Genomic DNA, 12,580 nt, shown 5'->3' on the forward strand with positions numbered 1-12,580 from the left:
GGTTTGAGAGATGAGTGCAGCAGCATCAATGTTGGTTTATGCAACAAAAGGGCGCGTCTCTGCATTGCGCCAATGTGACTGCAGTATAAATTGATCCATTTCTAGGCAACAGCAATAGCACTTAGACTTATATACCGCTTTAGAGCGCTTTATAATATAAATATATTGTATTTATAACACAAGCAACTGTGGGATGGATCTTGGAGTCTTAGTGGACAACCAGTTAAATATGAGCCAGCAGTGTGCAGCAGCAGCCAAAAAAGCCAATGCAACCCTAAACTGCATTAACAGACGGATATAATCAAGATCAAGTGAGGTACTAATACCACTCTATGAAGCCTTAGTAAGACCACACCTATAGTACTACATCCAGTTTTGATCACCACACTATAAAAAAGATGTTGAGACTCTAGAAAGAGTGCAGAGAAGAGCAACCAGGATGATTAGGAGACTGGAGGCTAAAGCATACGATGAACGGTTACAGGAACTGAACATGGCTAGTCTAGTGAAGAGAAGGAGCAGGGAAGACCTGATAGAAGTGAGGAACTGTCACAGAGAGAATAATGGATGGAAGCTGATCAAGGAGAGATTTAATCTGGAAATAAGGAGAAATGTTCTGACAATGAGAACGATCAACCCCATGGAACAGAAGTTGCCTTTGGAAGTTATGGGAGCTTCATCACTGGAAGTTTTCAGGAAGAGACTGGACTGCCAGCTGTCAGAAATGGTGTAGGGTCTCCCGCTTGGACAGAGAGTTGGACTAGATGACCTACAAGGTGCCCTCCAACTCTGTTATTCTGTTATGCACTCAAAATTCAATTCTATTCTTGTTCCAAAGCTCTCTCCTTGACTCCACCACATTTGCCAATGTTCTTCGTCAAATGCAATTCCTATAGTGGTGTAGAGTTTTTATGGGTGGCTGGGTGGAGTACAGTTACTCCTTGACTTACAATAGTTCATTTAGTGACTGTTTAAAGTTACAACAGCACTGAAAAAAGTGATTTATGACCATTTTTCACACTTACGACTGTAGCAGTGTCCCCATAGTCATGTGATCAAAATTCAGATACTTGGCAACTAACTCATATTTATGATGGCTTGCCGTGTCCTGGGGGGGGGGTCACACGATCCCCTTTTTGTGACCTTCTGACAAGCAAAGTCAACAGGGAAGCCACATTCACTTAACAACTGTGTTACTAACTTAATAACTGCAGTGATTCACTTAACAACTGTGGCACAAAAGATCGTAAAAGGGGGCAACATTTCACTTTAAAAATGTTTCACTTCACCCTCAAAAATTCTGGGCTCAATTGTGGTCTTAAGTCAAGGACCACTGGTATTTAAATATTTTAAAATATTTTTTTTGCATACTTGCAAACCTCTGGTTTGTCTACCCCCCCAGCTCACTCTATGGATGCATGATGTCTCCTTGTTTATACAGACAAATTAAGGTTCCCAAAATAGTTATCAGAAACAGGAGGAGTTCCATTGTGCTGGATCTTCTCACCGGGAAACTATTTTTTTTTTCCCTAACCAGAAGCCACACCGTCTCTGCTATCTGGGTGTGCAACTAAAAAAGCGTAATGGAGGATTGCAATGCAAGCCGATAATTATTGAGGCAGCGTCTGCCAGAAAAGAATCCAGCAATGCAGAGCCAGGAGTAGCCAAAAACTGTGAAATAAGTAGTACTTTCAATGCTGCAAAGTACATAAAAGACCATAGACTGAAATAGACAAAACCAAACTTGTTCTTGGACCGAGAAGGATCTTCCCAGTTTAATCAAACAGAGAACTGTCCATAATGCAGACTATGTCCTAACCCCACGCAAGCAAGCTGCAAGCACATCACTAAAAGTGAGGCTGTGATCATCTGTACCTGAGGCAAAGGGGAAGGAATTAGCATTGGTACAAAAAATGGGCACAGATAGTCCTCGACTTACGACCACAACGGAGAGCAAACTTTCTGTTGCGTTGTTAATTGAATTTTCTCCCATTTAATGACCTTTCTTGCCACAGCTGTTAAGTGAATCACTGCAATTGTTAAGTTAGTAACTTGGTTGTTAAGTGAACCTGGCTTCCCCCACTGATCTTGCCTATAAAGAGGAGGTTGCAAACTTTTATCACATGAACCTGGGACAATGCAGCCGTCATAAATATCAGTCAGTTGCCAAGCATCCAAATTTTGATCATGTGACCATGGGGGTGCTGAAATGGTCAAAAGTGTGAAAAATGGTCATAAGTACTTTTTTCAGCGGCGTTGGAAGTTTCAAACAGTCACTAAATGAACTGTTGTAGGTCGAGGACTATCTGTATCTCTAAACAGGACCAAGTTATATAAAAGAAGGCGCAGTGTTTTCAGGGTCCTAGTTGAGATGATCTAATCTTTTGTGCAAGGTGAACATGTGTCCTTAGCAAGATGATTTAGTACTAGTTCAGATTTTTATTGTATTGGCAATTTATGAAGTAGGAGGAGTTGGGGTGGAAGAAGAGGAGGAGGAGGTGGGGTGGGAGGAGGAGGAAGAAGGCATGGTGGTGGTGGTGGTGAAGGAGGAGGTGGAGGGAGGGAGAAGAGGACAACAGGGGAGGTGGTGATGGAGGAGGAAGAGGAGGGGGAGGAAGAGGTGGGGGAGAAGGAAGAGGAAGAGGAGGAGAGGGGAAGGGAGGGAGGAGGGGTGGAGGAGGAGGAGGAAGGGTGGTGGAAGAGGAGGAGGAGGAGGAAGAGGGGGAGGAGGTGGGGGAGGAGGAAGAGGTGTGGTGGTGGAGGAGGAAGAGGAGGGGGAAGAGGAGGGGGAGGAGGTGCGGAGAGGAGGAAGAGGAGGAGATGGGGAAAGAGGAAGGGGTGGTGGTGGAGGGGGAAGAGGAGGGGGAGGAAGAGGTGGTAGAGGAGGTGGGGAGAGGAGGAAGAGGAGGAGATGGGGAAAGAGGAAGAGGAGATGGTGGAAGAGGAAGGGGTGGTGGAAGAGGAGATGGTGGAGGAGGAAGAGGGGGAGGCTACAACCACAGATAATCTAGGGGAGGTCTGCCATGGATACCCAATGGGTGTTGGACTGCAGTAAATCCAAGCTGATCTCATCCAGAGTGCAGGCCTTGATCAGTATGGGGATGTGCACCTCCCATTCAGCATCACATTGCTGACTCCTGCTTCCAAAAACCTCAGGAGAATTGCCTGCGAGGATGAAACCCCAGCACTGGAAGCGATTACTCCAATTTTATGACTCACTCAAATGTGTCCGGTATTTATACCTACATCAATATTTTTCCACTTATTAAACGTACGACTTTTCATCTTGGTTTGCAATGCAGGAATCAGTTTGATATACCCTTGACATCCCGAACCGACAGATTCCTTCAAACCTTACCCTGGCAAGTGCCTCCAACAATCTCGAAGCACACAAGCTATACACCTTGCAAAAAAAACAACAACCCAGTGACATAACCAGAATATCTGAGATAAACTCCACTACAGGGATCATCCACTTTTTCAGGCCACAAACAAATAAATTTGAAGAAAAAGAGAGAATACGAAATTTCAGCTGCTTTTAAACATAGCATAGGGTTGAAAGAGACCATGGAGATCTAGAATCTAGCCTAACCAACTGCCCAGGGCAGAAATCCCCAGACTAGATCAGGCAAATAGCTGTCTGAATTTTGCTTGAAAACCTCCAGTGATGGAGGACCTATGACTTCAGGCGGTTCCACTGCTTAACCGCTCTCACAATCAGGAAATACCTCCTTATTCTAAATTGGAATCTCTCCGTGTAAAGCTTTCACCCACTGAGCCTTTAGTTATTGTCCTACCTCAGTGATAGCTAATCTTTTCAGCTTGGTGTGTCGAAAATCGGGAAAAAGTGTAGCCTTCCTCGGGTCGTGTGTCACTTCAAGAAATATCAATAATTTGGTTTATGACGGACTGGGCTGGGGTGATCACACAGGGCTGTGAAACTCGTCTCCCTGGTCTCAGGGCTGCAGGTGCAGGATGTGGGGATCGGAAGGCCACCTTACAGGGCTGTGAACCTCATGGATCTCCTTTCCTCCTGTAGCGTTCCTGAGGTAATGAAACTGACAAACCTCAGTTTATGGCGGTTAAAACTGGTTCTCTGCTGCAAAGATCTTGCGGCAGCGGTGACACCACGCCTCCACGCAACAAGCTGGGAGCAGGGATTGGAGCAGAGCACAGGCAGCCTCTAAATGTGCAGGTTTTCCCCACACCAACAGGCGTGTCAGTCAAAGTGCCTCAGCACGTCACGAGTGACACGCATGTCATAGGTTAGCCATCACTGTCCTACCTGGAAGCCCTACGAAAATAATTCATTTCCTGTTCCCTGGGAAAGCCCTACAACTATTGGGAGAGGCCACCATGTCTCTGCTTGGTTTTCTCTACTTTAAATGTACCCAGTCCCTTTAATTAATCTTCATAAGATTTGGTCTCCAAGTCCCTCCCTATCTTCATTATTCTTCTTTGCATTTTTTCCAAGTCCTCAGTGTCCTTCTGGTATTGTGATGATGATGATGATGATGATGATGATGATGATGATGATGTGTGTGTGTGTGTGTGTGTGTGTGTGGTTTTTTTTAAGTCCATATTTATTTATTTTTACAAAAAAAGGTTGGGGCAATGCAGATATTAGCACCATATTAAAGAACAACAAGCAACTTGGGCCCAGGACATTATGAAATTTTAGTGGTTTATTAAAAAGCTGAAAGGAATAGGTGCTATCCAAGAACATAGAGGACTGCTGTGGTAAGAAGTGAAAGCAAGATCTGCAAAGGAAATAACCCAAACTGGCAAGCTAACTTAAGGACTGGAGGTGTGGGAGGTGGAAAGATTGTGTGGGTGAACAAGAAGTGGCACAGAATTATTTTGTGCATCAGAAGCCACTTGTGGTAACTGGCAAAGAGTTGGCCCTCTCTACCCTGAAATCCAGAAACCAGCCAAAATTCTCACCACTTGAAACACACTTTCAAATGCACTTTAAACAAGTAATGAGATTAAAGCTCACTTCTCTTCTTTGTCCCTCCCTAACTAGACCCAAATTGTGGTTTTCTGCTTGTGCTAAGGGGTAACAGGGAAATGGAGTTCTTCACACAATTGGTCAGAAATGGGGGGGGCATTAATTAGGGGACTTAAGGATGGTTGGGAGGAAGAAGGAAAAATATAAAACAGGTAGATTTATCTGATTACGGATAAATAACAAGTTCTTATTTCTGGTGATGCTGATTGGTTAACTGGTTTGAATAGAATTTCTTTCTGGAAATATCTAACAGGGTAAGGGATTAGCTCTTGATAGCTAAATAAAAGGTTATTATTTCAGATAATGTTTATTGGTTTTTAATTTGGGGGGCAATATTTAATTGTTTAGAGAAAGATGAGGGGAACTTTCCCCTAATGGAAAGGGGATTCTGTATTTATGTCATTAGGTATTTTTGTTCATTTTTACCAGATCTTTGCTGACTTATAAGAGCTGAAGATTTAGAATTGAATTTATCTAAAAGGAGGGGAGGTGTGGAATAAAGAGTTACTTGGTTGTATTTTAAGAGACAGTGGTAAATTGCTAATGTTGAGTATACCTGTTGGAGGATAAAGAGGAAAGTTTCTTCCTTCCTTCCTTCCTTCCTCTCCTCCCCTCCCTCGGGTTCTCTACTCTCTTAATATTTTTTAAATATATTTCCGTATAAGCTGTTTGTATCTGTTTAATAGGTTTAATACAATTGTGCTAAAAAAAGAAATGAAGGCCAATTAATCATCTCCACCCACACTCCCTCACTACACCAATTCTTCCTGTAAAATGGCAATTTCAAATTATTTATAAGTGATAACTTTCGAAAAAGAAAATTTCAAAGGAATCATCAACCGCACTTGAAAAAGCTCACTTTGCAATCAACAATAGGAATTTACAAACAGTTCACTAGAATTCTAAAGTAAACCAAGGAATATTCCTGCCTAAAGAAAAATATGTTGGCCTATCTTTTACCAGAAATGTTAAGCTTTCATAGCAAATGCAGAAAACTTGGGGAAAAAAATCATGTTCCAGTCCAGAGGATTTAATTCATTATCACGTGCTGAATTTACTGAAGCCCCTGCCATGATGCAGAGATGGCGACTAGATTAAATGACTTCATAATAATTTCATGAAGGGCAGTATCAACAGCTGCCATCACAGAGGCTTTATGAAACTCGTATATTCAGACATGATTTCTCTCTCTCTCTCTCTCTCTCCCTCTCTGAATGTTAGAGGCTGTCTAGAAAAGGTTTCATTTCCTATCGGCTTCCCAAAAAGGAGAGTTTTGATTTAGATGGACCCCTTCAATCCAATCTAAACATTATATAACCTTGTTCTGATGAGAGTGTCAGTGTGCCTCATCGATTAAATAAAGATTAACACTCGCCTCTTCTTTGTCCCTTCCTAGTTATATTTAATTTATTTATTTATTTTTGTTTGTTTGTTTTAGTTTGTCAAGCATGTCTGAGAAAATAAGCATAAATATGAACACAAATGGGTATAAGTATATACATAGTAAATGAGTATGAATAAATGGGAACAGTAGGACAGGGACTGTAGGCACGCTGGTACGCTTATGCATGCCCCCTTACAGACCTCTTAGGAATGGAGTGAGGTCCACAGGAGACAGTTTAAGGTTAAAGTTTTGGGGGTTTGAGGATGTAACAACAGAGTCAGGTAGTGAGTTCCAGGCATTGGCCACTCCGTTGCTGAAGTCGTATTTTCTGCAATCGAGTTTGGAGTGGTTTACTTTGAGTTTGTATCTATTGTTTGCCCATGTGTTATTGCATTTTTATTGGGTTATTTTTATTGTGTTATTGTATTACTGTATTGTTATTGTGTATTGTTATTTATTATTATTTTTAATATTTATTACTGTATTATTATATTTACCCTGTTGTGGTTTTTCTGAAGACCTTATATAAGATGTAGAATTCTATCAGTCATGAGAACACAGTCATGCGCTCCCATGAGTAACTATGGTCATGACACTGGCAAGAAGAGACTGGTTTTCCATAAAGTCTAGTAACCACAGAGCCCTCTCATACATTCCTGCATATTCCATGACCATTGGGAAGCTTCAGGGAAATCAGTACAGGTAGTCCTCGACTTATAACAGTTCATTTAGTGATCGTTCAGTTACAACCGTACTGAAAAAAGTGACTTATGACCGGTTTTCACATTCACAACTGTTGCAGCAACCCCATGGTCACATGATCAAAATTCAAACATGTGGGAAACTGGCTCACATTTATGACGGTTGCAGGGTCTTGAGGTCATGTGATCCCCTTTGGCCCCCTTCTGACAAGCAAAGTCAATGGGAAAGCCAGATTCATTTAACCGAAGTGTTACTAATTTAACAACTGCAGTGATTCACTTTACAACTGTGGCAAGAATAGTCGTAAAATGGGGCAAAATCCACTTAGAAAATGTCTCCCTTAGCAACAAAACGTTTGGGGTCAATTGTGGTCGTAAGTTGAAGGTTGTGTGTAGAATGCAAGTACTATGCACTGATAGGATAAAGGAAAACTGAGCTCAAAATAGGCTTAAGATCCAGATGGATCTCAACGGACTCGAACTGGAGATTCAATGGAGAGAAAAATAATCTTTACCCTCAGGCAAGAAAAACCAAATGTACAGGTACAGATTAAGTGAAATTTGGCTCAATAGCAATAACTGTTGAGAAGAATCTTTCGAGGAGCCCACCTACCTGAAAATAATTATTGTACTCTAGGACTATCATTAAGTGTTCTACCTTATGATTCTCGACTCTTGACGAATGTTCCTTTTCTTTTATGTATACTTAGAGTATTTACACCAAGACAAATTCCTTGTGTGTCCAATCACACTTGTCCAATAAAGTATTCTATAACCAAGGTTGGGGGAAAACTGATCTACATCCTAAGGCTCTACACATACAAGCAAAGTCTTTCTCTGAAACAACACATTATTTTGGACCATGAAAGAGGACATTAATAAAGGAAGGTTTTGGAAAAGAGAAAAGGGTTTGACAGGAGCTGAACCTTACATTAAGCTACAAGAGATATTTAAACCTCTTCACAGAAGGAAAAAACAAAACCACTGTTGGCTGTGATAGTAAAATTTAGCTATATTCTTAATTCTCTAGATTAAAGCTACTATCAGGTTTAGTTACCCACTCTCAGTAGCCCAGTCTGGTCAAAATAAGCCAAAAATATAAAGCATGCTAAAAATATAGCTAAGTACATATCATTATGGCAGTGTATTTTTAAAGCAGCTACTGAAATAGGATAAAGTAAGGAAATATTGCTGAAAAAATGAGATTTTACTGATTCTTTTTATGTACACATGGGCTTTCCAAAATTCCTATGCATCAATCACTAATTTCCATTGCCATTGCCATTGGAACAGCCCACTTCACTCTGGATAGCAAGTTTTAATAAACTTGTTTCTTAAAAATGCTAGGAATTTTCTGTTTTTTTTTTCCCATGCAAATGGAAGGGACAATGGGAGTTGAAACGAATTAAGGCTGAGTGGTGATTCACATGAGCTTCTGAAAGAGAAGATGAGGCTGGACGAAATAATCCTTGGGTCCTTGTAAAATAAATTTCATTTAAAACTGCCAGAGTCTTTTTTTTTTTTTTTAAAGAGTCTCCGTTTGGAAATGTACGATGATTTCAGAAAGACAAAATGCTTAAACACAAATGCAGGCTGATGGAGCTTAAAGCCCTAATTTTAAAAAAAAACACACACATGCAGATAAAAAGGTGGAACTGGATGCAATTTGCACAAAGCATGCACACTGCATCTTAACGCCCCGAGAGACATCCCAGAAGAAGAGCCAGAGGGGGGAACATAATGTAAGAAGTTTAGAAACTTGGCTTTCCCCATCAAAAAAGGGGACTGCCCATTCTGTTGAGCGTGCACCCCTTGCAATAAATTTGAGTCAGCACAACAACAGCTCTGCAGTCTTCTGAAGGGAAGCTGATCAGGTGGTTGCAGAGCCCCTGGAAACGGCAGTACGATGCAGCTGAAGAGGCAACGCACAACCCACAGACAAACTGTGGCTCGGCTGGAGAGCAAACCGACCTTTGCATTTGAATCTTCCAGGGAAATGATGCACTAAAGGCTACAGTGGAGAGAGTGAGGTAAGTTGCTTTGGCCGTTCCCTTTGCCTCCTTTTATGACCCAATCCTCTTGCCAGAGAATGAGGTATGTGCGCGCTGGTGTGTTATGTGCCTAAAATAAGAAAAAATATAAAAAATCGAGAGAGACGGGGGGAAAATATGGGTGGTGGTGGGGAAACTGTCGTCTAACTTGGCAGTTCCCTGCACCAGCGATCTGCTGCAGTGACAGCTACAAAATCGCCGCTTAAATGTTTGATTTGGTCCTGAAACTGTTTCTATCTTGAAAAAAAGGGGCTTAGGGTAAGAATGGAGAAGAAGCACCTCAAGAAGAAACCCAGGCAGGGAAGTGTGCTTTAATAGTCTCCGAATGCATATTTGAGAATTGTTGAGAATATTCTCAGCGATTTCTAAGCATGCCTCAAATTGCTCCGAATGCATTTTGGAACTATGGACGCCGTTTGCTCTTGCGTGCCTTACAGCTACGGCATGGCTAAAGGGAGCTGCTATAACGACCGCTGGCATTTTAAGACCTAACGCTTACATCCAGCTCAAGTCTGCCTGCCACCTTCGCACAGAAGCATCATTTTATAACAGAAAGAATATCCGACAGACAAACCGGGGATTCAGACTGAGAGAGAGAGAGAGAGAGAGAAAGCAGACATTGTACAACGTTTGGAAGAGCCTAGCAGTTTGGGAAGAATGCTACCATTAGGAGCTGGAGGAGGATGGGAGAGTGGAAAAGGGAAGGGAGAGAGATGAGGTGGAAACAGATCAGGCTGTTTTGACAGACAGCAAGACAGGACGATGGAGAGTTTCGCTAGAAATAAGCATGTTTTTTCGGCACCGTTAAGGATGATGCCACAGGGATATGCCACAGGGGTGAGGGTATGTCTGACTTTATTAAAATGCAACTCTACTGGCAAGGGGTACGTGCTTCCCCCCCCACCCCAACAAAAAAACAACAACCAGCCTTCTAAAATTTGTGATAAACTGGGCATGTGTTACATGTTTGCTTCTAGGCAACAATGGAGACCCGGATCTTGAAGGCAACGCTTGGCACCCTGGCTCTTCTCGTCTTTATACCAGCCATTCAGGGTATTTGTCCTTCTTTGTGTTCATGCTCAGGAAATGATAGAAACGTGGACTGTTCTGGCAGAAACCTGACCACGCTGCCCTATGGACTTCAGGACAACATTACCTATTTGAATTTGTCGTATAATCGTTTTGTGGACCTCAACCACCAGCTGACTCAGTTTGCGAATCTGAGAACCTTGGATGTTTCCAACAATTGGCTCCGGAGCCTCCCAGCTCAACTGCCCAGGTCTCTGTGGGAAATATATGCCACGCACAACAGCATCAGGGTTCTCCAAAAGCTTGACACGGCCTACCAGTGGAATCTTAAAGTCCTTGACGTGTCCAGGAACATGGTGGAAAGGGCTGTGCTTATTAACAACACAATGAGCAGCCTCGTGTTCCTCAACCTCAGCAGCAACAAGCTTTGGACTGTCCCCACCAACATTCCCATCCATGTGGAGATCGTGGATCTATCCAACAACTTCTTGTCACAAATCCTTCACGGCACGCTGAGGAGGCTCACCCACCTTTCCCAACTTTATCTGCACAACAATAAGTTCACCTACATCCCTGACAAAGCATTTGACCAGCTGGCTCAGCTACAACTCATCACACTTTACAACAATCCCTGGGCGTGCAAGGATAAACCAGCAGCCCTCTCTTATTTGCGGGATTGGGTAGGTAAAACACAAGCCACAATCTTTGGGGTGCCGTGCCCGGAGGAGGAGGAGGAGGAGGTGTCATGGGAAGGCTCCGGGCCATTCTCAGCTACTCCAACCCTGGCACAGAACCACCTCTTCGTGAAAGCCATAAAGGCAGTGGATACAACCGACTCTGCAGAAGCAACTGAACAGAGTGAATTAGCGTATGAACAACAGTCCGGAATGACGGACACCAATGTAAACAGCACCGATGACCCAACAATAGCATTCACCAGCACTGACAGGCCACTGATTCCCTACCCCCAAAATCTCAGCACAGAGAACCTTAATTCTTTCGAAGTGGCTGCAGCCACGCACAGGGTCTACATCCAAGATACCACCTCTGCGAAGTCCAGAACAAAAGGTCTGGCCGAAGTCCCCACAATTCCTATGACCTTGAGGATCACCAGCGGGGTGCCTACAAACTACCCAACAAAACAACAAAGCACAACCATAAAGAAAGAAGAACGCACCACAAAAATGAGCCCTCGCGCACCCTCTAAAGCAAATGTGCCCAGGGGGTATTTGTTCTCTACTGTCATGCTTGCTGTGGTGGCCCTGGCAACTGGCAGTGAATTTGTGTTTAAATGAATGAATTGCTTCATTATTCCATATTAATAACATGTCTGGGGAGGGGGAGGAGGGGGAGAGAGAGATGCTCCTGTTCCACAATGAATTACTGTAGATGCAAGAAGAAATGCCTGTTTTTAAGATTCTGAAATATGACTGAAGAATATAATAACTCCTCTTGGATGGCAGGGCTGCAGAAAATCACGTCTTGGTAACCAAGCTGCTACTTAAATTATGTCTTACTGAATTAAGAAAATAAAAAAAGGAAGAAAATTATACCCAATAATACGATTGTTTTTATGAAATGTGTTATTTTGTATTTACATTTTTAATTTTCTTTCACAAAAATATTTAAAAATGTCAGTATTTTCTGTATTGATTATGAATAGTTTTGTCATTAAACATCTCAAAACAAAAACATCCAAAGGCCTGTGTTATACATCTACTGGCTGAGTTGCCAGGCAGAGAACCTTGGAATATATAAATGCTAATTCTTTATCAAAGATGACAATGCATAGAGGGGGGGAAAAAGAGAGGGCGGGATAAAGATATCTAAAACACAACTACCTCTAACCGTGGTTTGTTGCCATAACTCTTACTAACATCCTAGAGGAGATGGCACACGAGGCTATTTGCCAGCTCCCATCAAGTTTTCATTCAGTATTAATGTCTAATTACTGTTTAAATGGCCAAGATGCTGAGCTTGTCGATCAGAAAGGTTGGCAGTTTGGCGATTCGAATCCCTAGCCCTGTGTAACGGGGTGAGCTCCCGTTACTTATCCCAGCTTCTGCCAACCTAGCAGCTGGAAAGCATGTAAAAAAGGCAAGTAGAAAAATAGGGACCCCTTTGGTGGGAAAGTAACAGTGTCCTGTGACTCTTCGGGCGTTTAGTCATGCTGGCCACATGAGCACAGAGATGTCTTCGGACAGCGCTGGCTCTTCGGCTTTGTAACGGAGATGAGCACCCCGCCCTTAGAGCCAGAAACGACTAGCACGTATGTGCGAGTGGAACCTTTACCTTTACTGTTTAAGTAGGCCTGGGAGCCTGAAGTCCTTAAGATGTTGCAGAAAGATTTCACTTATTCATTAGAGTTATGTCATATTTCCCTTTCATTCGGAGCTGAAGGTAG

General features: G+C 42.6%; 2 protein-coding genes across 3 annotated transcripts in view; one reads left to right on the forward strand and one right to left on the reverse strand.

Annotated features, from left to right (window-relative positions):
• The window catches only part of NF1 (neurofibromin 1), a 207,901-nt gene that overhangs the window by 87,385 nt on the left and 107,936 nt on the right, over nt 1-12,580 (reverse strand). The gene's annotated exons all lie outside the window — the stretch shown is intronic.
• OMG (oligodendrocyte myelin glycoprotein) lies at nt 8,946-11,858 on the forward strand. Its single transcript, XM_026710286.2, has 2 exons — nt 8,946-9,126; nt 10,125-11,858. The coding sequence occupies exon 2, from the start codon at nt 10,131-10,133 to the stop codon at nt 11,469-11,471; it is 1,341 nt and encodes a 446-aa protein (XP_026566071.2). The 5' UTR covers nt 8,946-9,126; nt 10,125-10,130; the 3' UTR covers nt 11,472-11,858.

This window comes from Pseudonaja textilis, chromosome 1 (genome assembly GCF_049901715.1).
Source record: "Pseudonaja textilis isolate UNSWEBS1 chromosome 1, rPseTex1.2, whole genome shotgun sequence".
Lineage (NCBI taxonomy): Eukaryota > Metazoa > Chordata > Lepidosauria > Squamata > Elapidae > Pseudonaja > Pseudonaja textilis.